General features: G+C 55.6%; 1 protein-coding gene across 1 annotated transcript in view; it reads right to left on the bottom strand.

Annotated features, from left to right (window-relative positions):
- Nucleotides 1–27,734, bottom strand: part of LOC139274643 (uncharacterized) — a 182,689-nt gene that overhangs the window by 108,965 nt on the left and 45,990 nt on the right. Inside the window, exons 16-17 of the mRNA XM_070891322.1 lie at nucleotides 21,650–21,760; nucleotides 21,054–21,220 (exon numbers count right to left, since the gene is read on the bottom strand). Of these exons, the coding sequence (XP_070747423.1) occupies nucleotides 21,054–21,220; nucleotides 21,650–21,760 (278 nt within the window). The remainder of the gene's footprint in view (nucleotides 1–21,053; nucleotides 21,221–21,649; nucleotides 21,761–27,734) is intronic.

The raw sequence follows: 27,734 nt of genomic DNA, 5'->3' as shown, positions 1-27,734 counted from the left end.
TCCGGATCCGTCCAGCGAGGAAGCGCGTAGAGTTTTGTGGGAGGACCTGCCGAAGGTCGGCCCGGAGGGCGCCGAAAATCTGGAAGCTCCGCTAAGCCTGGCGGAGCTGACCGGTGCCCTCGCCCGGCTCTCGAGGGGAAAATCCCCGGGGCTGGACGGGCTGACCGTGGAGTTCCACAGGGCGTTCTGGGACGTCCTGGGGGGCGACTACGCGCGGGTCCTGGGGGAAAGTCTGGCGACCGGGGAGATGCCCCTCTCTTGGCGCAGGGCAGTCATCGTCCTGCTGCCTAAGAAGGGCGATCTCCGCCTCCTTAAGAACTGGCGCCCGGTCTCCCTCCTCAGCACGGACTACAAAATCTTCGCCAGGGCGATGTCTGCTCGCCTTGGTGCCGTGCTGGACCACATGATCCACCCCGACCAGTCATACACGGTCCCGGGCCGGACAATCCACGATAACATCCATCTGGTCCGGGACCTCATCCATTGTTCCCAGGAGGCTGGTCTGTCGGTCGCCTTCCTATCCCTCGACCAAGAGAAGGCGTTCGACAGGGTGGATCACGACTATCTGCTCGGAACTCTGCGCGCTTTCGGGTTCGGGACGCATTTCGTCGCCCGGATCCGACTTTTGTACGCCGCCGCGGAGTGTCTGATTAAGGTTAACGGGTCCTTGACGGCGCCCCTTCGCTTTAGGAGAGGGGTGCGCCAGGGATGCCCCATGTCCGGCCAGTTATACGCCGTTTGCGTGGAGCCTTTCCTGCGCCTCTTGCGGACGAGGTTGACGGGACTGGCTCTGCAAGGGCCGGGCGTGGAGGTCGTCCTCTCGGCTTACGCCGATGACGTGCTCCTCGCGATAGAGGATCCCGCTGACCTGCGGAGGATGCGTGAGTGCCAGGAGATTTACTCGGCCGCGTCCTCCGCCAGGATCAACTGGGAGAAATGTTCCGGACTCCTGGTGGGTCAGTGGCGGGTGGACTCCCTGCCGGAGGAGCTCAGGCCTTTTGCCTGGAGCACGACCCATCTCCTCTATCTGGGAGTCTACCTTAGCCCCGACGAGGGAGCCTGGCCGGCGAACTGGCAGGAGCTGGAGGCCAAGGTCGCCGCTCGCCTAGGGCGCTGGACAGGACTGCTCCGAGTGCTGTCCTACAGGGGTCGAGCGCTAGTCATAAACCAGCTGGTGGCCGCAATGCTGTGGTACCGGCTGGTCACTTTGACCCCTCCCCCTGCGTTTGTCGCCAAGATACAGAAGAAGCTGGTGGACTTCTTCTGGAACAACAGGAAGCACTGGGTCTCTGCCGCGGTCTTGAGTCTCCCGCTTGAGGAGGGCGGTCAGTCGTTGGTGTGCGTCAGCGCCCAGCTCGCGACTTTCCGTCTTCAGACCCTGCAGAGATACCTTTACGTCGAGCCCCCTCCTAGGTGGTGCGCTCTGGCGAGGTATTTCTTCCGCCAGCAGCTCGACCTCAATTATGACACGCAGCTCCTGTTTGTGAACTTGGGGGGTGCCAGGACCGCCCTCCGGGAGCTGCCTGTCTTTTACAGGGAACTCATCAGGGTCTGGAACAAAGTCTCCACCAAGCGCAGCTCTCCGCCGGCTGGAGTGGCGGCCGTCCTGCAGGAGCTGCTGCTCGGGAATCCGTACCTCCACGGCCGAGGCTTCATGTGGCGGTCGGAAGAGAGGGCTGTGGCTGGTGAGGTGACCAGGGTCAGGGACCTGCTCGATGGCGGAGGAGCGGGCTGGATGGCGCCAGACACGCTGGCGCGGCGCCTAAACTCTGCCAACGTCCGCCACGCGGCCGATGCCATCGAGTCGCTAAAAACAGCTCTGGGCCCTGACTCCGTTAGGTGCATCGAGGAGGCTCAAGCATGTGGGGAGATCCCGTCCGAACTGACCCCCGTCCGGACGGAATTCCTCATCGGCGCCAAACTCCGGAACCTCCCTCGGGGGCCGGCGCCTCACAACTTGAGCCGCCTCGGGGAAATCCCCTCCGTGCCTTTCAGTTCCGCGCGGAGGGGTTTCCTGTACGGGCTGCTCCTGCACACCCTCAACTTTGCCATCCTCGCCGGCCGTCCGGACACGCCATGGCGTACCATCTTGCCGTCCGGAGGAGGCGGGGGTCCCCGATGGAGGGCACTCTACGCAGGGGTCCTCCCACTATTCATCGGGGACTTGGCCTGGAGGGTGGTGCACGGAGCAGTGCCGTGCAACAAATTTTTAAGCCGGTTCACGGACTCCCAGGCCGCCTGCAATTTCTGCGGTCTGGAGGAGTCCGTGTTCCATGTTTTTATGGAGTGCACAAGGTTGCAGCCCCTGTTCCATTATTTGAAGGGGCTGCTCCTGAAATTCTGGCTGCACTTCAGTCCCACTCTCCTGATCTTTGGGCACCCTGTGCGGAGGGGAGCGGGTAGGTCCGAAGGCCTCCTCGTAGGACTGCTCCTGGGCACGGCCAAGGGTGCCATCAGCCGGTCCAGGCAGCGGGCGGTCGAGGGGGTCGTTCAACCTGACTGCCTGCCTCTCTTCCGCTCTTACATCCGGTCCAGGGTGTCCTTGGAGATGGAGCACGCGGTGTCCACCGGTACGCTCGCGGCCTTCCGCGAGAGGTGGGCACCGGAGGGACTGGAGTGCATCATCACGCCCGGCAACCAAATTTTAATTTGATTTTACGTTTTTTTAAGTTTAATTTGTTTTAATTGCCGGTGCTTTTAGTGTCCCCCTTCCCTTTTATAGGGGGCACTGGGGAAAATTGTGAATTTAGTGCCCAAAAAAAAAAAACCAAAAAAGAAAAACACAAAAAAAAACAAAAAAAAAGGGGGGAAAAAAGGGCCTTGTAAATGTCTGGAGTGTCACCCAGGTCGGGTGGCACCGTTTAATGTTTTTATGTTTTGCAGGTAAACTTAAAAGAGTTTCATGCACAAGGAACCAACCGTGGAGCAGTGGAGGCGTGTCCTGCTCAGTTGGAGCTGTGAGCAGTGAGGAGAGCAGCCATCAACTTGAGCTCCTGCCTGGAGAGCCCTGAGACCAGCCCAGGAACAGAAGGAAGGAAGGGGCTTCACCACCAACTTTACCCAGAGGGAGAGGAGGAGAACAGAAAACTTTTAACATCTTTATCATTCTGCAAAGAGTTGGAGAGAGGGGGAAAAGACCAACAACATCCAGTGTGGAAGGAGGGAGACTCTACATTCTACAGGTGGGTGTGGGTGCATTTCCCAAAAAGACTTTGTTGTATCGGTGGGGGGAGGAAAGAAGACCACTGAGGGCCGGAACATCGCGGGGAGTGTGTGTGTGTGTGGAAGTGTGCGTGGGGGCCGTGCTTACAACTAGGCCCCCCCCACAATTGGAACACCCCCCCACCCCCCCACATTTGCCTAGCCTGGGATAGCTGGAGCTACCAGGCTGAAGATTGTTTAATCACCCCATTAACATCGTTAGGAGTGGGTGCCTGGTGGCTCTAGCTACCCCAGGTGAAGACGTCTTCTCCCCCCACCTGAAGACCAATCCAAAGACTGTGTTTTTTGTGTGTTTTTGCCATCTGGGGAGTGCACCCACCCACAGCTGCGAGGGGAGACCTGCCCTCGCAGCCCCCCCCCCCCCTTCCCACCCCCCTCTCTCTTTCTCCGTTACCCTCTGTTTCTCCCCTCTCTCTCTGAGAACCCTTTTCTTCCTAATTTAAAAAAAAAACAATTAAGACAACTGAGCAGAGGGAGCAAGGCCTCTCCCCAATTGCCAACGAGGGGAGAGGTGCCTCGTTAAGGGCTCCTCTGCTCAGTTAATATACGAGGCCATTAAAGACCATTAAGGCCTGTGACTTTGGGGTGGGTGTAGCCCTTAAAGGGACCCCGTGATGGCGACCCCATCCACGCCGGTGGCGGGGCCAGCGAAGACGTATGCGCAGGTGGCAACCGCTTCCACGGCACCTCCTGCGCCACCCGCTGCCCTGCCACCATTCAGACTCATTACAAAAAAACACGGGGTCAAGAGCTACACTCACCCCACAATGAGCATTGAGGAGTGCGTGCGGGCGATGGCTGGGGTAGTCGGCCCCTCGGCCATTGTCTCAGCGTCCAAGATGTCTGGGAAGGCTGTTTTCTTCCTGGGGTCGGAGCGGGCGGTGTCCCTGGCCCTCGAAAAGGGGCTCACGGTGGGCGGGACGTTCCTGCCGGTGGACCTTCTCGAGGCCACCGCGCAGAGGGTCATCATATCGAACGTCCCGCCCTTTGTTCCCGCTGGGCTCCTCCTCCCTCACCTACACCAACTGGGGGAGGTAAGGTCGGGGATCAACCCCATACCGCTCGGCCTCAGGGAGAGCAGCCTGCGCCACGTGATCTCCTTCCGCCGCCAGCTCTTTGTCCGGCTGGCGCGGGAGGACACGACGGAGGGAAGTTTTAATGTGGTGCACGAGGGGACTGCCTACCGCGTCTTCTGGACGTCGGACGGCGTGCGGTGCCATGCCTGCAGAGAGGTGGGGCACATTCGCAAGAACTGCCCCGCCTCCAAGGCCGCCAAGCCACCAAAGGCGGCCAAGGCTGGCGCCGCCGCCACCCCTCCCCCTAGTTGCGTCCGCGTGCCGGGAGCCGTAGGTGCGCGGGCATCGTCGGAGACCTTTGTTTTCAGGGCCTCCGGCGGGGGGGAGGGAGAGCGTCCGACCGGAAAGAAGGCGCGGAAGAAGGCAAAACATCAAGAGGCGGGTCCCCTCAGTGCGCCAGATAATTTGACCACCGCGCTCAGCCCAACCCCGTCACCGGCGAGCGCGGGGTGCCTCGAGCCCGTGCCCGAGCCCTTGAACAACACCACAGAGGGGCCCGGGCGCGGGCAAGAAAAGGAAAAGGGGGGGGCGGAGCGGGAGGCCTCGGCAGACATGGAGGTCTCCCTGACTCCGCGCGTCCCCAGGAACAAAAGGAGGCACGGCTCCGATGAGGCGGAGGGGGAACAACATCCCTCCGCGGAGGAGTCGGTGCCCGCCGCGTGTCCCGCGTCCCCCACCAGCGCTCCCAAATTGCGCTGCAGGCGCGAAGAGTCTGTCCCCGGGGAGGGTGAGGCAGTCGAGGCTGCCCAGCCGCTGCCTCCTGGGGATGGAGTGGAAGATCTGCCTGTCGTGGGGGGCGTGGGGCCAGCGGAAGAATGCATTGCCGCCGGGCCGGGCGTCCCGGGGACTGAGGCGGGCGGGGCCGAAAAGGCCGAACCTGAGCCCGCCCAGCCAATACACAACTTCCCCCGGGAGTCGCTCGACCCGGCAGAAACACAATTTACTGATTTTAATGAAACTGTAGATGCTGGGCTGGGGGGTGGCAGCGGGGAGGGGGAGGAACACCCACCCTCGCCCCTTACTTTGGAGCTGGTGCACTTGGAGAGCCTGGGGATTTCCTATGGCCGGGTCTCTCCTTGTTCCCCAGTTCCTGGGGCGGAGGGGGAACCCCTTCCGCTGTCATTTCCCGACACAGCACCATTTTTAAAAGAGCCCAGTGGGGACTCCTCTGCCGACGATCCTGGGGGTGGGATCGGGGCAGAGCCAGGGCCGGTTGGAGCGGCCGGTTCATTTGCCGTACCTTGTGCGGTCGATGGGCCGGCTGCTGGCGGCCACCTCCCGGAAGAGGACGGGGACTCGGTGGGGGACGCGGGTGAAGACCTAGAGACCACCGCCAGCGAGGCGGTGGATCTGCTCGCGGCCGCCGCCGAGACCATCCTCATTCCTGCAAGGGAACTCCGGGACATTTTGGCCCAGAGCCGGGGTCGCTGCAACCAAGCCCGACTGGCCCTGGAAAAATGGTCCGAGCCAGAGCTGATCAAGGGGTCCGTCCGCGCCGCCGTCAAAACCTTGGCCGCGGGCGGGCCTTTGACAAAGGCGCAACACCTTGAGCTGCGCGAGCTCGAGGGACTCCTCGCTGGGCTGCGGAGGGAGCGGAGTTCAACAAAAGACTCCGCTCCCTCCCCCACAATAGGGTAAGGTAGAGGTTGCACTATGCTTTTGCCATGAAGATAACCATAGCCAGCCTCAACATCAACGGCGGCAGAGGGGCACGCCGTAGATTTGACAATTTTTCGCTCCTGCGGGAGGGGAAATATGCGGTGTGCTTCCTGCAAGAAACCCACACCGTTCCGGGAGACGAAGCCACGTGGCTCCTGGAATGGCAAGGAGAGGTCCGCATGAGCCACCTCACCGCCATTTCTAGTGGGGTGGCCATCTTGCTGGGCCCGCATTTTCAGCCGGAGATCTTGGGGGTCGAGGAGCCCGTGCCAGGCCGCTTGCTGCACGTAACGGTTCGCCTGGGGGACGTGCCGCTCCATCTCGTGAGCGTGTACGCCCCTCAGCCCGGCCCGCAGCAAACGCGCTTCTTTGAAGAGGTGTCCGCTCTTCTTGGCTCCGTCGACGTCGGCGACTGCATTGTCCTCGGGGGGGATTTCAACTGCACCCTCGAGGCGCGGGACCGCTCTGGTGCCCCGCAGTGCATGACGGCGATGGAGAAGTTGAGGGACCTGGTCGGGTCCTTCGACTTGGTGGACGTCTGGCGAAATCTCCACCCCGACTCCAGCGCCTTTACTTGGGTGAGGCCTGGAGTTGGATGGTCTAGAGTCGACCGCCTTTACGTGTCTCGGGCGTACGTTTCCTGCGTCCCGGCGGCCTCCATGCGGCCGGTGCCGTGTTCGGACCACCACCTGGTGTGGGCGGAGCTCGCTTCGCTCCGCGCGAGGACGGGGTCCGCGTACTGGCACTTTAACAACCGGCTGCTGGAGGACGTGCGGTTCCAGGACTCGTTCCGTCGATTCTGGTCCGACTGGAGAAGGAAGCAGGGGGGCTTCCCCTCCTTGAGGCTATGGTGGGACGTGGGCAAGGCTCACGTCCGCGTCTTCTGTCAAGAGTACGCGAGGGGGTCGACCAAGAGGCGGGCGGCCAGAGTCGGGCGCCTAGAAAAAGAAGTGCTCGACCTGGAAGCCCGTCTCGGTCAAGTCGTCCAGGACCCGGCCCTGCGGACGGTGTACGAAGCGAAGAAGGCCGCGCTGAAGGACCTGCAGCTCGTCGGGTCCCGAGGCGCGTTCGTGAGGTCGCGGATCCGGTTCCTGCGGGATCTGGACCGCGGCTCCCCCTTCTTCTACTCGCTGGAAAAAAGGCAGAGTGTCCGTAAGCAGCTCTTGACGCTGCTGGCCGACGACGGCTCTCTCGTCTCGGATCCGGAGGGCGTCAACAACAGGGCCCGTGAATATTACGGGGCTCTGTTCTCTCCGGAGCCGTCCAGCGAGGAAGCGCATAGAGTTTTGTGGGAGGACCTGCCGAAGGTCAGCCCGGAGGGCGCCGAAAATCTGGAAGCTCCGCTAAGCCTGGCGGAGCTGACCGGTGCCCTCGACCGGCTCTCGAGGGGAAAATCCCCGGGGCTGGACGGGCTGACCGTGGAGTTCCACAGGGCGTTCTGGGACGTCGTGGGGAGCGACTACGCGCGGGTCCTGGGGGAAAGTCTGGCGACCGGGGAGATGCCCCTCTCTTGGCGCAGGGCAGTCATCATCCTGCTGCCTAAGAAGGGCGATCTCCGCCTCCTTAAGAACTGGCGCCCGGTCTCCCTCCTCAGCACGGACTACAAAATCTTCGCCAGGGCGATGTCTGCTCGCCTTGGTGCCGTGCTGGACCACATGATCCACCCCGACCAGTCCTACACGGTCCCGGGCCGGACAATCCACGATAACATCCATCTGGTCCGGGACCTCATCCATTGTTCCCAGGAGGCTGGTCTGTCGGTCGCCTTCCTATCCCTCGACCAAGAGAAGGCGTTCGACAGGGTGGATCACGACTATCTGCTCGGAACTCTGCGCGCTTTCGGGTTCGGGACGCATTTCGTCGCCCGGATCCGACTTTTGTACGCCGCCGCGGAGTGTCTGATTAAGGTTAACGGGTCCTTGACGGCGCCCCTTCGCTTTAGGAGAGGGGTGCGCCAGGGATGCCCCATGTCCGGCCAGTTATATGCTGTTTGCGTGGAGCCTTTCCTGCGCCTCTTGCGGACGAGGTTGACGGGACTGGCTCTGCAAGGGCCGGGCGTGGAGGTCGTCCTCTCGGCTTACGCCGATGACGTGCTCCTCGCGGTAGAGGATCCCGCTGACCTGCGGAGGATGCGTGAGTGCCAGGAGATTTACTCGGCCGCGTCCTCCGCCAGGATCAACTGGGAGAAATGTTCCGGACTCCTGGTGGGTCAGTGGCGGGTGGACTCCCTGCCGGAGGAGCTCAGGCCTTTTGCCTGGAGCACGACCCATCTCCTCTATCTGGGAGTCTACCTTAGCCCCGACGAGGGAGCCTGGCCGGCGAACTGGCAGGAGCTGGAGGCCAAGGTCGCCGCTCGCCTAGGGCGCTGGACAGGACTGCTCCGAGTGCTGTCCTACAGGGGTCGAGCGCTAGTCATAAACCAGCTGGTGGCTGCAATGTTGTGGTACCGGCTGGTCACTTTGACCCCTCCCCCTGCGTTTGTCGCCAAGATACAGAAGAAGCTGGTGGACTTCTTCTGGAACAACAGGAAGCACTGGGTCTCTGCCGCGGTCCTGAGTCTCCCGCTTGAGGAGGGCGGTCAGTCGGTGGTGTGCGTCAGCGCCCAGCTCGCGACTTTCCGTCTTCAGACCCTGCAGAGATACCTTTACGTCGCGTCCCCTCCTAGGTGGTGTGCTCTGGCGAGGTATTTCTTCCGCCAGCAGCTCGACCTCAATTATGACACGCAGCTCCTGTTTGTGAACTTGGGGGGTGCCAGGACCGCCCTCCGGGAGCTGCCTGTCTTTTACAGGGAACTCATCAGGGTCTGGAACAAAGTCTCCACCAAGCGCAGCTCTCCGCCGGCTGGAGTGGCGGCCGTCCTGCAGGAACCGCTGCTCGGGAATCCGTACCTCCACGGCCGAGGTTTTATGTGGCGGTCGGAAGAGAGGGCTGTGGCTGGTGAGGTGACCAGGGTCAGGGACCTGCTCGATGGCGGAGGAGCGGGCTGGATGGCGCCAGCCACGCTGGCGCGGCGCCTAAATTCTGCCAACGTCCGCCACGCGGCCGATGCCATCGAGTCGCTAAAAACAGCTCTGGGCCCTGACTCCGTTAGGTGCATCGAGGAGGCTCAAGCACATGGGGAGATCCCGTCCGAACTGACCCCCGTCCGGACGGAATTCCTCATCGGCGCCAAACCCCGGAACCTCCCTCGGGGGCCGGCGTCTCACAACTTGAGCCGCCTCGGGGAAATCCCCTCCGTGCCTTTCAGTTCCGCGCGGAGGGGTTTCCTGTACGGGCTGCTCCTGCACACCCTCAACTTTGCCATCCTCGCCGGCCGTCCGGACACGCCATGGCGTACCATCTTGCCGTCCGGAGGAGGCGGGGGTCCCCGATGGAGGGCACTCTACGCAGGGGTCCTCCCACTATTCATCGGGGACTTGGCCTGGAGGGTGGTGCACGGAGCAGTGCCGTGCAACAAATTTTTAAGCCGGTTCACGGACTCCCAGGCCGCCTGCAATTTCTGCGGTCTGGAGGAGTCCGTGTTCCATGTATTTATTGAATGCACAAGGTTGCAGCCCCTGTTCCACTATTTGAAGGGGCTGCTCCTGAAATTCTGGCTGCACTTCAGTCCCACTCTTCTGATCTTTGGGCACGCTGTGCGGAGGGGAGCGGGTAGGTCCGAAGGCCTCCTCGTAGGACTGCTCCTGGGCACGGCCAAGGGTGCCATCAGCCGGTCCAGGCAGCGGGCGGTCGAGGGGGTCGTTCAACCTGACTGCCTGCCTCTCTTCCGCTCTTACATCCGGTCCAGGGTGTCCTTGGAGATGGAGCACGCGGTGTCCACCGGTACGCTCGCGGCCTTCCGCGAGAGGTGGGCACCGGAGGGACTGGAGTGCATCATCACGCCCGGCAACCAAATTTTAATTTGATTTTACGTTTTAAAGTTAATTTGTTTTAATTGCCGGTGCTTTTAGTGTCCCCTTCCCTTTTATAGGGGGCACTGGGGAAAAATTGTGATGTTAGTGCCCAAAAAAAAAACACAAAAAAAAACACAAAAAAAAAAAAAAGGGGGGGAAAAAAAGGGCCTTGTAAATGTCTGGAGTGTCACCCAGGTCGGGTGGCACCGTTTAATGTTTTATGTTTTGCAGGTGAACTCCAAAAAAGAGTTTCATGCACAAGGAACCAACCGTGGAGCAGTGGAGGCGTGTCCTGCTCAGTTGGAGCTGTGCTGCAGAGAGGAGCAGCTAGCAACTTGAGCTCCTGCCTGGAGAGCCCTGAGACCAGCCCAGGAAGAGAAGGAAGGAAGGGGCTTCACCACCAACTTTTACCCAGAGGGAGAGGAGGAAAAAGCAGAAAACTTTAAACAACTTTTACCATTTCTGCAAAGAGTTGGAGAGAGGGGGAAAAGACCAACAACATCCAGTGTGGAAGGAGGGAGACTCTACCATTCTACAGGTGGGTGTTGGTGCAGTCCCAAAAAGACTTTGTTGAATCGGTGGGGGGAGGAAAGAAGACCACTGAGGGCCGGAACATCGCGGGGGGTGTGTGTGTGTGGAAAGTGTGTGTGGGGGCCTTGCTTACAACTAGGCCCCACACACAACTGAACCCCCCCCCCCGCAATTGCCTAGCCTGGGATAGCTGGAGCTACCAGGCTAAGATTTTTTCTTAATCACCCTATTAAAGATCGTTGGGAGTGTGTGCCTGGTGGCTCTAGCTACCCCAGGTGAAGACATCTTCTCCCCTCACCTGAAGACCACCCCAAAGACTTTGTGTTTTGCCATCTGGGATTGCACACACCCACAGCTGCGAGGGGAGACCTGCCCTCGCAGTTCCCCCCCCCCTTCCCACCCCCCTCTCTCTTTCTCTGTTACTCTGTTTCTCCCCTCTCTCTCTGAGGCCTCTTTCTCCCAAATTAATTTAAAAAAAACCCAATTAAGACAACTGAGCAGAGGGAGCAAGGCCCCTCCCCAATTGCCAACTAGGGGAGAGGTGCCTCATTAAGAGCTCCTCTGCTCAGTCAAATCAAACGAGGCCAATCAAGACCATTAAGGCCTGTGACTTTGGGGTGGGTGTAGCCCTTAAAGGGACCCCGTGATGGCGACCCCATCCACGGCGGTGGCAGGGCCAGCGAAGACGTATGCGCAGGTGGCAACCGCTTCCACGGCACCTCCTGCGCCACCCGCTGCCCTGCCACCATTCAGATTAATCACCAGAAAACACGGGGTCAAGAGCTACACTCACCCCACAATGACCATCGAGGAGTGCGTGCGGGCGATGGCTGGGGTAGTCGGCCCCTCGGCCATTGTCGCGGCCTCCAAGATGTCTGGGAAGGCTGTTTTCTTCCTGGGGTCGGAGCGGGCGGTGTCCCTGGCCCTCGAAAAGGGGCTCACGGTGGGCGGGACGTTCCTGCCGGTGGACCCTCTCGAGGCCACCGCGCAGAGGGTCATTGTTTCAAACGTCCCGCCCTTTGTTCCCGCTGAGCTCCTCCTCCCTCACCTACACCAACTGGGGGAGGTAAGGTCGGGGATCAACCCCATACCGCTCGGCCTCAGGGAGAGCAGCCTGCGCCACGTGTTCTCCTTCCGCCGCCAGCTCTTTGTCCGGCTGGCGCGGGAGGAGACGACGGAGGGGAACTTTAATGTGGTGCACGAGGGGACTGCCTACCGCGTCTTTTGGACGTCGGACGGCGTGCGGTGCCATGCCTGCAGGGAGGTGGGGCACGTTCGCAAGAACTGCCCTGCCTCCAAGGCCGCCAAACCACCGAAGGCGGCCAAGGCTGGCGCCGCCGTCACCCCTCCCCCTAGTTGCGTCCGCGTGCCGGGAGCCGTAGGTGCGCGGGCATCGTCGGAGGCCTTTGTTTTCGGGGCCTCCGGCGGGGAGGAGGGAGAGTGTCCGAACGGAAAGAAGGCGCGGAACAAGAAGAAACATTTAGAGGCGGGTCCCCTCAGTGCACCAGAAAGATTGACCACCGCGCTCGGCCCAACCCAGCCACCGGCGAGCGCGGGGTGCTCTGAGCCCGCCCGAGCCCTTGACCAATACCGCAGAGGGGCCCGGGCGCGGGCAAGAAAAGAAAAAGGGGGGGGCGGAGCGGGAGGCCTCGGCAGACATGGAGGTCTCCCTGACTCCGCGCGCCCCCAGGAACAAAAGGAGGCACGGCTCCGATGAGGCGGAGGGGGAACAACGCGTGTCCCGCGTCCCCAACAAGCGCCCCCAAGCTGCGCTGTAGGCGAGAGGAGTCTGTCCCCGGGGAGGGTGAGACAGTCGAGGCTGCCCAGCCTCTGCCTCCCGGGGATGGCGTGCAAGATCTGCCTGTCGTGGGGGGCGTGGGGATCGCGGAGGAATGCATTGCCGCCGGGCCGGGCGCCCCGGGGACTGAGGCGGGCGGGGCCGAAAAGGCCGAACCTGAGCCCGCCCAGCCAATACCCAACTTCCCCCGGGAGTCGCTCGACCCGGCAGAAACCGAAACAAATATTTATGACACTGTAGATGCTGGGCCGGGGGGTGGCAGCGGGGAGGGGGAGGAACACCCACCCTCGCCCCTTGCTGTGGAGCTGGAGCACTTGGAGAGCCTGGGGATTTCCTATGGCCGGGTCTCTCCTTGTTCCCCAGTTCCTGGGGCGGAGGGGGAACCCCTTCTGCTGTCATTTCCCGACCCAGCACCATTTTTAAAAGAGCCCAGTGGGGACTCCTCTGCCGACGATCCTGGGGGTGGGATCGGGGCAGAGCCAGGGCCGGTTGGAGCGGCCGGTTCATTTGCCGTACCTTGTGCGGTCGATGGGCCGGCTGCTGGCGGCCACCTCCCGGAGGAGGACGGGGACTCGGTGGGGGACGCGGGTGAAGACCTAGAGACCACCGCCAGCGAGGCGGTGGATCTGCTCGCGGCCGCCGCCGAGACCATCCTCATTCCTGCAAAGGAACTCCGGGACTTTTTGGCCCAGAGCCGGGGTCGCTGCAACCAAGCCCGACTGGCCCTGGAAAAATGGTCCGAGCCAGAGCTGATCAAGGGGTCCGTCCGCGCCGCCGTCAAAACCTTGGCCGCGGGCGGGCCCTTGACAAAGGCGCAACACCTTGAGCTGCGCGAGCTCGAGGGACTCCTCGCTGGGCTGCGGAGGGAGCGGAGTTCAACAAAAGACTCCGCTCCCTCCCCCACAATAGGTTAAGGTAGAGGTTGTACTATGCTTTTGCCATGAAGATAACCATAGCCAGCCTCAACATCAACGGCGGCAGAGGGGCACGCCGTAGATTTGACAATTTTTCGCTCCTGCGGGAGGGAAAATATGCGGTGTGCTTCCTGCAAGAAACCCACACCGTTCCGGGAGACGAAGCCACGTGGCTCCTGGAATGGCAAGGAGAGGTCCGCATGAGCCACCTCACCGCCATTTCTAGTGGGGTGGCCATCTTGCTGGGCCCGCATTTTCAGCCGGAGATCTTGGGGGTCGAGGAGCCCGTGCCAGGCCGCTTGCTGCACGTAACGGTTCGCCTGGGGGACGTGCCGCTCCATCTCGTGAACGTGTACGCCCCTCAGCCCGGCCCGCAGCAGACGCGCTTCTTTGAAGAGGTGTCCGCTCTTCTTGGCTCCGTCGACATCGGCGACTGCATTGTCCTCGGGGGGGATTTTAACTGCACCCTCGAGGCGAGGGACCGCTCCGGTGCCCCGCAGTGCATGACGGCGATGGAGAAGTTGAGGGACCTGGTCGGGTCCTTCGACTTGGTGGACGTCTGGCGAAATCTCCACCCCGACTCCAGCGCCTTTACTTGGGTGAGGCCTGGAGTTGGATGGTCTAGAGTCGACCGCCTTTACGTGTCTCGGGCGTACGTTTCCTGCGTCCCGGCGGCCTCCATGCGGCCGGTGCCGTGTTCGGACCACCACCTGGTGTGGGCAGAGCTCGCTTCGCTCCGCGCGAGGACGGGGTCCGCGTACTGGCACTTTAACAACCGGCTGCTGGAGGACGTGCGGTTCCAGGACTCGTTCCGTCGATTCTGGTCCGACTGGAGAAGGAAGCAGGGGGGCTTCCCCTCCTTGAGGCTGTGGTGGGACGTGGGCAAGGTTCACATCCGCGTCTTCTGTCAAGAGTACGCGAGGGAGTCGACCAAGAGGCGGGCGGCCAGAGTCGGGCGCCTAGAAAAAGAGGTGCTCGACCTGGAAGCCCGTCTCGGTCAAGTCGTCCAGGACCCGGCCCTGCGGACGGTGTACGAAGCGAAGAAGGCCGCGCTGAAGGACCTGCAGCTCGTCGGGTCCCGAGGCGCGTTCGTGAGGTCGCGGATCCGGTTCCTGCGGGATCTGGACCGCGGCTCCCCCTTCTTCTACTCGCTGGAATAAAGGCAGAGTGTCCGTAAGCAGCTCTTGACGCTGCTGGCTGACGACGGCTCTCTCGTCTCGGATCCGGAGGGCGTCAACAACAGGGCCCGTGAATATTACGGGGCTCTGTTCTCTCCGGATCCGTCCAGCGAGGAAGCGCGTAGAGTTTTGTGGGAGGACCTGCTGAAGGTCAGCCCGGAGGGCGCCGAAAATCTGGAAGCTCCGCTAAGCCTGGCGGAGCTGACCGGTGCCCTCGACCGGCTCTCGAGGGGAAAATCCCCGGGGCTGGACGGGCTGACCGTGGAGTTCCACAGGGCGTTCTGGGACGTCCTGGGGAGCGACTACGCGCGGGTCCTGGTGGAAAGTCTGGCGACCGGGGAGATGCCCCTCTCTTGGCGCAGGGCAGTCATCGTCCTGCTGCCTAAGAAGGGCGATCTCCGCCTCCTTAAGAACTGGCGCCCGGTCTCCCTCCTCAGCACGGACTACAAAATCTTCGCCAGGGCGATGTCTGCTCGCCTTGGTGCCGTGCTGGACCACATGATCCACCCCGACCAGTCCTACACGGTCCCGGGCCGGACAATCCACGATAACATCCATCTGGTCCGGGACCTCATCCATTGTTCCCAGGAGGCTGGTCTGTCGGTCGCCTTCCTATCCCTCGACCAAGAGAAGGCGTTCGACAGGGTGGATCATGACTATCTGCTCGGAACTCTGCGCGCTTTCGGGTTCGGGACGCATTTCGTCGCCCGGTTCCGACTTTTGTACGCCGCCGCGGAGTGTCTGATTAAGGTTAACGGGTCCTTGACGGCGCCCCTTCGCTTTAGGAGAGGGGTGCGCCAGGGATGCCCCATGTCCGGCCAGTTATACGCCGTTTGCTTGGAGCCTTTCCTGCGCCTCTTGCGGACGAGGTTGACGGGACTGGCTCTGCAAGGGCCGGGCGTGGAGGTCGTCCTCTCGGCTTACGCCGATGACGTGCTCCTCGCGGTAGAGGATCCCGCTGACCTGCGGAGGATGCGTGAGTGCCAGGAGATTTACTCGGCCGCGTCCTCCGCCAGGATCAACTGGGAGAAATGTTCCGGACTCCTGGTGGGTCAGTGGCGGGTGGACTCCCTGCCGGAGGAGCTCAGGCCTTTTGCCTGGAGCACGACCCATCTCCTCTATCTGGGAGTCTACCTTAGCCCCGACGAGGGAGCCTGGCCGGCGAACTGGCAGGAGCTGGAGGCCAAGGTCGCCGCTCGCCTAGGGCGCTGGACAGGACTGCTCCGAGTGCTGTCCTACAGGGGTCGAGCGCTAGTCATAAACCAGCTGGTGGCCGCAATGCTGTGGTACCGGCTGGTCACTTTGACCCCTCCCCCTGCGTTTGTCGCCAAGATACAGAAGAAGCTGGTGGACTTCTTCTGGAACAACAGGAAGCTGGGCGCTGACTCTGCTGCGGTCTTGAGTCTCCCGCTTGAGGAGGGCGGTCAGTCGTTGGTGTGCGTCAGCGCCCAGCTCGCGACTTTCCGTCTTCAGACCCTGCAGAGATACCTTTACGTCGAGCCCCCTCCTAGGTGGTGTGCTCTGGCGAGGTATTTCTTCCGCCAGCAGCGCGACCTCAATTATGACACGCAGCTCCTGTTTGTGAACTTGGGGGGTGCCAGGACCGCCCTCCGGGAGCTGCCTGTCTTTTACAGGGAACTCATCAGGGTCTGGAACAAAGTCTCCACCAAGCGCAACTCTCCGCCGGCTGGAGTGGCGGCCGTCCTGCAGGAACCGCTGCTCGGGAATCCGTACCTCCACGGCCGAGGTTTTATGTGGCGGTCGGAAGAGAGGGCTGTGGCTGGTGAGGTGATCAGGGTCAGGGACCTGCTCGATGGCGGAGGAGCGGGCTGGATGGCGCCAGACACGCTGGCGCGGCGCCTAAATTCTGCCAACGTCCGCCACGCGGCCGATGCCATCGAGTCGCTAAAAACAGCTCTGGGCCCTGACTCCGTTAGGTGCATCGAGGAGGCTCAAGCACGTGGGGAGATCCCGTCCGAACTGACCCCCGTCCGGACGGAATTCCTCATCGGCGCCAAACCCCGGAACCTCCCTCGGGGGCCAGCGCCTCACAACTTGAGCCGCCTCGGGGAAATCCCCTCCGCGCCTTTCAGTTCCGCGCGGAGGGGTTTCCTGTACGGGCTGCTCCTGCACACCCTCAACTTTGCCATCCTCGCCGGCCGTCCGGACACGCCATGGCGTACCATCTTGCCATCCGGAGGAGGCGGGGGTCCCCGATGGAGGGCACTCTGCGCAGGGGTCATCCCACTATTCATCGGGGACTTGGCCTGGAGGGTGGTGCACGGAGCAGTGCCGTGCAACAAATTTTTAAGCCGGTTCACGGACTCCCAGGCCGCCTGCAATTTCTGCGGTCTGGAGGAGTCCGTATTCCATGTTTTTATTGAGTGCACGAGGTTGCAGCCCCTGTTCCATTATTTGAAGGGGCTGCTCCTGAAATTCTGGCTGCACTTCAGTCCCAGTCTCCTGATCTTTGGGCACCCTGTGCGGAGGGGAGCGGGTAGGTCCGAAGGCCTCCTCGTAGGACTGCTCCTGGGCACGGCCAAGGGTGCCATCAGCCGGTCCAGGCAGCGGGCGGTCGAGGGGGTCGTTCAACCTGACTGCCTGCCTCTCTTCCGCTCTTACATCCGGTCCAGGGTGTCCTTGGAGATGGAGCACGCGGTGTCCACCGGTACGCTCGCGGCCTTCCGCGAGAGGTGGGCACCGGAGGGACTGGAGTTCATCATCACGCCCGGCAACCAAATTTTAATTTGATTTTACGTTTTTAAGTTTAATTTGTTTTAATTGCCGTTGCTTTTAGTGTCCCCCTTCCCTTTTATAGGGGGCACTGGGGAAAATTGTGATTTTAGTGCCCAAAAAAAAACCAAAAAAAGAAAAACACAAAAAAAAAAAGCGGGGGGAAAAAAAAAAAAGGGCCTTGTAAATGTCTGGAGTGTCACCCAGGTCGGGTGGCACCGTTTTTTTTTTTATGTTTTCGCAGGTAAACTCAAAAGAGTTAAGGCCATGGATGTTCAACTGCAAAACAGTTTGCTTTTCACTGTTTTTGATTGAGTTATTTTCTTCCTCTTCCTCTGTTGCATTACTATGTTACATTTTTGTTAAGTATTAACAATACTGATTACAGTTATAAAAAATAACTAATATTGATGGAAGTTTGAGGGCAGATTTGTCAAAATTTCTGTTACTTTTATTGCTATTGTTTGTGATTGATACAAAAGTTAATCTTTTCAATAAAGTTCATGCACAAGGATCCCAAAAGAGTTCATGCACAAGGACCCCCAGGTCCCTCTGCACCGCAGCATGTTGTAATTTCTCCCCATTCAAATAATATTCCCTTTTACTGTTTTTTTTTCCCAAGGTGGATGACCTCACACTTTCCGACATTGTATTCCATCTGCCACACCTTAGCCCATTCGCTTAACCTATCTAAATCTCTTTGCAGCCTCTCTGTGTCCTCTACACAACCCGCTTTCTCACTAATCTTTTTGTCATCTGCAAATTTTGTTACACTACACTCTGTCCCCTCTTTCAGATCATCTGTGCATATTGTAAACAGTTGTGGTCCCAGCACCGATCCCTGTGGCACACCACTAACCACCGATTTCCAACCCGAAAAGGACCCATTTATCCCGACTCTCTGCTTTCTGTTTGCCAGCCAATTCTCGATCCATGCTAATACATTTCCACTGACTCCGCGTACCTTTATCTTCTGCAGTAATCTTTTGTGTGGCACCTTATCGAATGCCTTTTGAAAATCTAAATACACCACATCCATCGGTACACCTCTATCCACCATGCTTGTTATATCCTCAAAGAATTCCAGTAAATTAGTTAAACATGATTTCCCCTTCACGAATCCATGCTGTGTCTGCTTGATTGCACTATTCCTATCTCGATGTCCTGCTATTTCTTCCTCAATTATAGTTTCAAGCATTTTCCCCACTACAGATGTTAAACTAACCGGCCTATAGTTACCTGCCTTTTGTCTGCTCCCTTTTTTAAACAGAGGCGTTACATTAGCTGCTTTCCAATCCGCTGGTACCTCCCCAGAGTCCAGAGAATTTTGGTAGATTATAATGAATGCATCTGCTATAACTTCCGCCATCTCTTTTAATACCCTGGGATGCATTTCATCAGGACCAGGGGACTTGTCTACCTTGAGTCCCATTAGCCTGTCCAGCACTACCCCCCTAGTGATAGTGATTGTCTCAAGGTCCTCCCTTCCCACATTCCTGTGACCAGCAATTTTGGCATGGTTTTTGTGTCTTCCACTGTGAAGACCGAAGCAAAATAATTGTTTAAGGTCTCAGCCATTTCCACATTTCCCATTATTAAATCCCCCTTCTCATCTTCTAAGGGACCAACATTTACTTTAGTCACTCTTTTCCGTTTTATATATCTGTAAAAGCTTTTACTATCCGTTTTTATCTTTTGCGCAAGTTTACCTTCATAATCTATCTTTCCTTTCTTTATTGCTTTCTCAGTCATTTTTTGCTGTCGTTTAAAATTTTCCCAATCTTCTATTTTCCCACTAACCTTGGCCACCTTATACGCATTGGTTTTTAATTTGATACTCTCCTTTATTTCCTTGGTTATCCACGGCTGGTTATCCCTTCTCACCGCCCTTCTTTTTCACTGGAATATATTTTTGTTGAGCACTATGAAAGAGCTCCTTAAAAGTCCTCCACTGTTCCTCAATTGTGCCACCGTTTAGTCTGTGTTTCCAGTCTACTTTAGCCAACTCTGCCCTCATCCCACTGTAGTCCCCTTTGTTTAAGCATAGTATGCTCGTTTGAGACACTACCTCTTCACCCTCAATCTGTATTACAAATTCAACCATACTGTGATCACTCATTCCAAGAGGATCTTTTACTAGGAGATCGTTTATTATTCCTGTCTCATTACACAGGACCAGATCTAAGATAGCTTGTTCCCTTGTAGGTTCTGTAACATACTGTTCAAAGAAACAATCCCGTATGCATTCTATGAATTCCTCCTCCAGGCTACCCCGTGCGATTTGATTTGACCAATCGATATGTCGGTTAAAATCCCCCATGATTACTGCCGTTCCTTTTTCACATGCCTCCATTTTTCCCTTGATTATTGCCCTCCCCACCGTGAAGTTATTATTTGGGGGCCTATAAACTACACCCACCAGTGACTTTTTCCCCATACTATCTCTAATCTCAACCCACAATGATTCAACATTTTGTTCATTAGAGCCAATATCGTCTCTCACAACTGCCCTGATATCATCCTTTATTAACAGAGCTGCCCCACCTCCTTTCCCTTCTTGTCTATCTTTCAGAATCGTCAGATACCCCTGTATGTTTAATTCCCAGTCTTGGCCACCCTGCAACCACGTTTCTGTAATGGCCACCAAATCATACCCATTTGTAATGATTTGTGCCGTCAACTCATTTACTTTATTTCGAATGCTGCGTGCGTTTCGGTAGAGTGTTTTAATACTAGTTTTTAAGCCATGATTTTTAGCTTTGACCCCTCCTGCAGCCCCTTTATATTCAGTGGCCCTTTTTGTTTTTTGCCTTGGGTTTCTCTGCCCTCCACTTTTACTCATCTCCTTTCTGTCTTTTGCTTTTGTCTCCTTTTTGTTTCCCTCTGTCTCCCTGCATTGGTTCCCATCCCCCTGCCATATTATCTTAACTCCTCCCCAACAGCACTAGCAAACACTCCCCCTGGGACATTGGTTCCAGTCCTGCCCAGGTGCAGACCGTCCAGTTTGTACTGGTCCCACCTCCCCCAGAACCAGTTCCAATGCGCCAGGAATTTGAATCCCTCCCTGCTGCACCACTGCTCAAGCCACGTATTCATCTGAGCTATCCTGCGATTCCTACTCTGACTAGCATGTGCCACTGGTAGCAATCCTGAGATTACTACTTTTGAGGTCCTATGTTTTAATTTAGCTCCTAGCTTCTTAAATTCGTCTTGTAGGACCACATCCCTTTTTTTTACCTATATCGTTAGTACCAATGTGCACCACGACAACTGGATGTTCACCCTCCCTTTTCAGAATGTCCTGCACCCGCTCCGAGACATCCTTGACCCTTGCACCAGGGAGGCAACATACCATCCTGGAGTCTCAGTTGCGGCCGCAGAAATGCCTATCTATTCCCCTTACAATCGAATCCCCTATCACTATCGCTCTCCCACTCTTATTCCTGCCCTCCTGTGCAGCAGAGCCAGCTACGGTGCCATGAACTTGGCTGCTGCTGCCCTCCCCTGATGAGTCATCCCCCTCAACAGTACTCATAACGGTGTATCTGTTTTGCAGGGGGATGACCGCAGAGGACCCCTGCATTACCTTCCTTGCACTGCTCTTCCTGCTGGTCTTCCATTCCCTAGCTGGCTGTGGACCCTTCACCTGTGGTAAGACCAACTCGCTACACGTGCTACTCACGTCATTCTCAGCATCGTGGATGCTCCAGGGTGAATCCACCCTCAGCTCCAATTCCGCAACGCGGACCGCCAGGAGCTGGAGGCGGATACACTTCCCGCACACGTCGTCGTCAGTTTGATATAGCAAATAATTTATTACACTAACGTTAACTTTTCAATAAAATATTTTTGCATTAAAACTGAATCATGTTCCATTAGAACAACTCCAAAAAATAAACATGTCCATGCGCAACAGTTGTCGCAGAGCCCTCAGGCATCAGTAATTGAAGCGTTCACGGATGAGCTGCTGGCGCAGAGCTTGAGCAATCGTTAAAGGGGCACGGTGGCCCGCCCTCCTCCGACCTCATGCTCCAGCATCAGGCACTTGCATGCTTTCCTGATCGTCGTCATCATCATCCTCATCCTGCTCTTCCAAATTACTATCATCAGGCACTGTCCCCTCATGTCGGTCTTCTGGTTCCACGACCAGCTCCTGCTGCCTCATGATGGCTAAGTTATGCAGCTTGCAGCACGCAACAGTGAAGTGACTGACAATCTGAGGAGAGTATTGCAAGTGGCCTCTGGAATGATCCAGACATCGGAAATGCTGTTTCAAGATGCCAATGGTCCTCTCTATGATGATGCACGTTGCAATGTGCGCCATGTTGTATTGATGGTCAGCTTCCATCCGGGTTACGCGTATGGGCGTCATGAGCCAGGAGGCCAGGCCATACCCTTTGTCTCCCAGTAGCCAGCTTTGCCCTTCTGGCTGCTGCTCAAATATGTCAGATATAACGTTGTCGTGTAGGATGAACGCATCATGGGTGCTGCCAGGGTATCTCGCATCGACTGACATGATGCGCTGCTTGTCGTCACACACGAGCTGCACATTGATGGAGTGGAAACCTTTTCTATTCCTGTACTGCTCGGAATCCTCCACAGGTGCTCGCAAGGCTATGTGGGTACGATCAATGCAGCTCTGTACCTTTGGGAAGCCAGCAATCCTGGAGAAGTCCATAGCCCTGTCATTCATTGCTTGTGCAGTCATTGGGAACTTGATGAAGTCATTCCTCCGCACATACACTGCAGCCGTGACCTGGTAAACGCAGGCATGTATTGCACGTTGAGAGATGGCGCACACATCTCCAGTTGTAGCTTGAAACGATCCCGAGGCATAGAAGGCAAGTGCAGCTGTTACCTTCCCTTCAACAGACAAGGCAGTCGGCGTTCTGCTTCTGGGCTGCAAATCTGCTCTCAGCATATCACAGATCTCAACGACAACTTCTCTGTGGAAAGGCAACCTTTTGACACAATCAGCCTCGCTCATGTCCAGGTACAAACGCCTGGCTCGATATTGCCAACGTGGGTAAGGGCTCCTGCCCATCAGCCTATGGCTATGATGTTCCTGGTGCGGTGAGCTCTGATCAATTCTCTCCTATGCAGTGAATTGATGGAGAACCATTGCATAATACGTGGTGTTGATAACGCAGCACCCATACTTGAATTACAAATTAAACTTTTAAACTTGCTGGCTGGCTGGCTTTCCCTCCCGGTGCTTTGTACGCCTCCCCTGTCTGCTGGCCAAACGGCCTGGCAGCCTACAAGTAACTTTGCAGCTCAGAGGTTGTTGTGCTGCCGGCGTCTGTGTCTCTGTAGCCCGCCTCACTGATGTCTCCCACCACTGTCCGCTAGCCGAACGGCCTGTCAGCCTACAATTAATTTCTCAGCTCGGAAGGTTGCTGCTGCTGCTGCTGTTTCAGACAGGTAGGAAAATTCAATTTTTTTATTATTTGTTTTATTTATCATTTATTATTCAGGATTGCTCTTTATTTGTAGAAGTGAAACTGTTAAATGCTTGTAAAATAATTACTTCCCTTCTCCACCGCAGCCACCCCCCGCACCCCCCCCCCCCCCATCTCTCGTTCCTTACGCCTGATTTGTAAGTGTTGGCAAGGTTTTTCTGAGCATAAAAAAATCTATACTTACTCCATTCTGTTAATTTGGAGTAAGTTTTCGTTGCCTAAACTTGCAAAACAGGCATAAATGGCTGGACACGCCCCCTTTTGAAAAACAAAATCTGTTCTACAATGAAACTGTTCTAACTCACTAGAACTGGAGCAAACTAAATGCCGAGAATTGCAATTTCTAAGATGCTTCATTCTAAACTAGTTGCTCCAAAAAGCTTGTACCCATAGTGACTCAAATCAGGGAGTTTCGTTGTTTTCAAAGTATCTCAAACTCAATAAAAATCAATTCACTTTTTAGCTCGTCTTTTTAAAAAAAAATCAAAAATGGCATGTATACCATTCTTCATTTATTAACACCAGAAATGTTTATTGTTTCTGCCACAACAACAAATTTAAAAATGTGTCCCACCCAAGTTGTCTAATGGGGGAGAGCATTTGAAAGAATTTAGTGGGAAGGATATCAGTGTATGCAACACTATTGTGGATAAATGCAGTCCGAGTTTCCAAATAATTTTTTCTGTTGACTGTCCATCTAACCAGTCAGTTATACAGGTTGTACCTCTCCAGGCCGGCACCCTTGGGACCTGACCAGTGCCAGACCAGAGAATTTTCCGGACCACGGGAGGTCACGCCGACACTAGCCTTACCGGATCCTGATGACAATGCTCAGGCTCGTGAACGCTTCCGCCATGCTCTGGCTGCAAAACTTGGGCCTCGCTCCCTCTCCGTGCCGACCCAACTTAGGAGGGAACACCGGAGGCAGTGGGGATAAGAGCAGCCTTACACCACGCTGAAATCTCGGGCCTCCCTCTCTCTCAGTGCAATTTGGCGCTCTTTTTCTGGAGCCAACTGCTGACAACGCTGCTGATAACGACCCGGCCGCGTTCTGCGAACGCGCTGCGCAGAGCCTACTGCGCAGCATTTTGTCACTCAGATTCTTCATTTTTTTCAATCCTTGGCACCTCAGATCAGCCGCCTGCCTTTCCCTTCCTTTGCCAGGCAAAACTTAGGCCTCACTCCCTCTCCGCAGCAACCCGATCTAGGAGGGAACACTGGAGGCAGCCCAGTCTCCATGAACAGCGCGGGAACCTCCATGAACAACATGGGATGCCACCCCCACCAGGAATGATGCTGGATCAGGGATATTTCCAGACTAAAGAGTACCAGACTGGAGAGGTACATATGGCTGCTTGTATCTTGATGAGGGTACCTCAGGTTACTTGATCCCATCCCCCTCCTCTCCACTTCCTTCTTCCAGAATGCATTTCCTCCTTATTGCAGTAGAAGCAGGCCCCTTTCTGTTTAATGGGCCATTTCCTCTAGAAGGAACAGAGTGAGGCACAACGGGGCTTGACTTAAAAAGAAACAGGTAATACGGAAGTGTAAGAAAACAGCAGCTTACTTAGAAAAGAGGGGGTGAATATAATAATGAAGTGGCAATGCAAGAGGACAGCAGAAGGGGATATAAACCAAACCTCCAAGTAGATGAACCCTTTATCAGGAGATGAATCTTGGCTGCCAATAATCTGTAGCTTGGCAGATGACAGATTAATTGTGGGCGAGCTTATATATTATATGGCTATATTGCTGTTGTGTACATAATCTGTTCTGTTATATTTCGACTCTTTATCCTGAACTAAACCTGAAATGTGCAATGTATTATCACATGGTTTATTACTGTTGTGTATGCAATAACTGTGTCATGCATGTACTTTTGAGATCACTAGCCACTAGATGGTGTCACTGTTAGAGGCCATTGGGCTGCATACACGTGTGTGCAGGCCAAGTATAAAAGGACAGCCATTTTGTATATTAGTCACTTTGGGTCATAATAAAGCAGAGCCAAGGTCATACCTCTTCGAGTTAAACAGTACTCAGTCTAACAGTTATTGCATTCACAACATTTGGCAACGAGGCAACAAGAACCTTTGCATGCAAAAATGAGCATAATTGGATTGTTGGAGCGATTTGTGGAAGGAGAAGATTGGGCAGACTTTGTGAGCCGTTTGAGCCAGTTCTTCGTGGTCAACAAAACGAAGGAAGTCGGCGACGCAGGTTGGCACCGGGCGGTGTTCCTCACGGTCCAAAAATATATGGTCTGATAAAAATCTACTTCTATCCGCGAGTCCAACAGAGAAGACATATGAAAAATTGTGTACACTGATTCAGGACCATCTTAAGCCAGACGAAGGCATCATCATCTCGAGATACAGATTTTACACGCACGTTCACTCAAAGGGCCAGAATGTGACGGAATTCGTTGCCGACTTGAGACGCCTAGCGGGACCGTGTAAGTTCGGGGCTGTGTTGGCAGACATGCTGCGAGACTTCTTTGTAATTGGCATCAACCATGAGGTGATCCTGCATAACTACTGGCAGTGGAGACGTTGGACTTGAACAGGGCCATCACAATCGCTCAGTCATGCATGACCACGGATAAAAGTCTAAAGCAGATATCAGTGAAAAATTGAAACTCGGCAAGTATTGTAAATATGATTGATTCAGCGTTCGGCAGAGTGGCACATGGCAGGGCCTACCTGACTCTGTGTGCGAAACCTGTGCTGCCCAAAGTCCGCCAGCGGGAATGCATCTGATTTCTCCGTGTTGGCGATGTGGGGGAAATCACCGGCACCAGCAGTGCCTATTTAAGCAATATAGTTGCAAAGGTTGTCTGAGAGTGGGGCATCTCCAGCGCAAGTGTCCGCAGATGAGCAAGCGTGCTGTGACACACCACGTGGAGGATGATGGTCAAACTAGCACGGATCCAGATATGCAATGCGACATACCAGAGGAGAAAGTGTGCAGACTATACTCTTTCCTAACTAAGAGCAAACCGATATGATCAACGTGAAATTTAATGGGGTGACGGTATTGAAGGAACTGGACACGGGGGCGAGTCAATCGATAATGAGCCAGAATGTATTCGACAAGCCATGGGATACTAAGGCTATGAGGCCCAGGCTGAGTGCAGTCAATGCCAAGTTGTGCACGTACACCGAAGAACTCATAACGGTGATTGGCAGTGCCACAATTAAAGTGTCCTATGACGGTGCAGTCCTAGTTGGCAGACAGAAAGCAAAGAGTAGGAATAAACGGGTACTTTTCAGAATGGCAGGCAGTGACTAGGGGGGGGTATCGCACGGTTCAGTGCTCGGACCCCAGCTATTTACAATATACATTAATGATTTAGACAAAGGAATTGAATGTAATATATCCAAGTTTGCAGATGACACTAAGCACTAAGCTGGGTGGCAGAGTGAGCTGTGTGGAGGATGCTAGCAGGCTGCAGGGTGACTTGGACAAGTTAGGTGAGTGGACAAATGCATGGCAGATGCAGTATAATGTAGATAAATCTGAGGTTATCCACTTTGGTGGCAAAACAGGAAGGTAGAATATTATCTGAATGATGACAGATTAGGAAAAGGAGAGGTGCAACGAGACCTGGGTGTCATGGTACATCAGTTATTGAAAGTTGGCATGCAGGTACAGCAGGCGGTGAAGAAGGCAAATGGCATGTTGGCCTTCATAGCGAGAGGATTTGAGTATAGGAGCAGGGAGGTTTTACTGCAGTTGTACAAGGCCTTGGTGAGGCCACACCTTGAATATTGTGCACAGTTTTGGTCTCCTAATTTGAGGAAGGACATTCTTGCTATTGAGGGAGTGTAGCGAAGGTATACCAGACTCATTCCTGGGATGGCAGGACTGACAAATGAAGAAAGACTGGATCAACTAGGCTTATGTTCACTGGAATTTAGAAGAATGAGAGGGGTTCTCATACAAATATATAAAATTCTGAGGGGATTGGACAGGTTAGATGCAGGAAGAATGTTCCCAATGTTGGGGAAGTCCAGAACCAGGGGTCACAGTCTAAGGATAAGGGATAAGCCATTTATGATGGAGATGAGGAGAAACTTCTTCACTCAGAGAATTGTGAACTTGTGGAATTGTCTACTACAGAAGTTGTTGAGGCCAGTTCATTAGATATATTCAAAAGGGAGTTAGATGTGGCCCTTATGGATGAAGGGGTATGGAGAGAAAGCAGCAATGGGGTACTGAAGTTGCATGATCAGCCATGATCATATTGAATGGTGGTGCAGGCTCAAAGGGCCAAATGGCCGACTCCTGCAACTATTTTCTATGTTTTCTACGAGTTACCGCTATGGATTGTCCCAGGCAATGGCCCAACGCTGTTCGGCAGGAACAGGCTTGAAAAATCAGACGCGACTGGAACGACATCACGACATTGTCGTCAGAGAAAGATACATGTGCGCAAGTACCGAGCAAGTTCCCCTTGCTGTTCGAACCAGGCTTTGGCAACTTCACGGGAGCAAAGGTGCAGATCCACGTGGACTCAGATGCAAGACGCTAAGGTGCCACACAAAAGGTTACTGCAGAAGATAAAGTTACGCAGAGTCAGTGGAAATGTATTAGCATGGATAGAGAATTGGCTGGCGAACAGAAAACAGAGAGTCGGGATAAATGGGTCCTTTTCGGGTTGGAAATCGGTGGTTAGTGGTGTGCCACAGGGATCGGTGCTGGGACCACAACTGTTTACAATATACATAAATGACCTGGAAGAGGGGACAGAGTGTAGTGTAATAAAATTTGCAGATGACACAAAGATTAGTGGGAAAGCGGGTTGTGTAGAGGACACTGAGAGGCTGCAAAGAGATTTAGATAGGTTAAGCGAATGGGCTAAGGTTTGGCAGATGGAATACAATGTCGGAAAGTGTGAGGTCATCCACCTTGGGGGAAAAAAAACAGTAAAAGGGAATATTATTTGAATGGGGAGAAATTATAAGATGCTGCGGTGCAGAGGGACCTGGGGGTCCTTGTGCATGAATCCCAAAAAGTTAGTTTGCAGGTGCAGCAGGTAACCAGGAAGGCGAATGCAATGTTGGCCTTCATTGCGAGAGGGATGGAGTACAAAAGCAGGGAGGTCCTTCTGCAACTGTATAGGGTATTGGTGAGGCCGCACCTGGAGTACTGCGTGCAGTTTTGGTCACCTTACTTAAGGAAGGATACACTAGCTTTGGAGTGGGTACAGAGACGATTCACGAGGCTGATTCCGGAGATGAGGGGGTTACCTTATGATGATAGATT

Source organism: Pristiophorus japonicus, chromosome 10 (assembly GCF_044704955.1).
Source record: "Pristiophorus japonicus isolate sPriJap1 chromosome 10, sPriJap1.hap1, whole genome shotgun sequence".
In the NCBI taxonomy this organism is placed as follows: domain Eukaryota; kingdom Metazoa; phylum Chordata; class Chondrichthyes; family Pristiophoridae; genus Pristiophorus; species Pristiophorus japonicus.
Note: the sequence above shows the minus strand (reverse complement) of the source record. Positions and strands in the feature narration are given on the sequence as shown.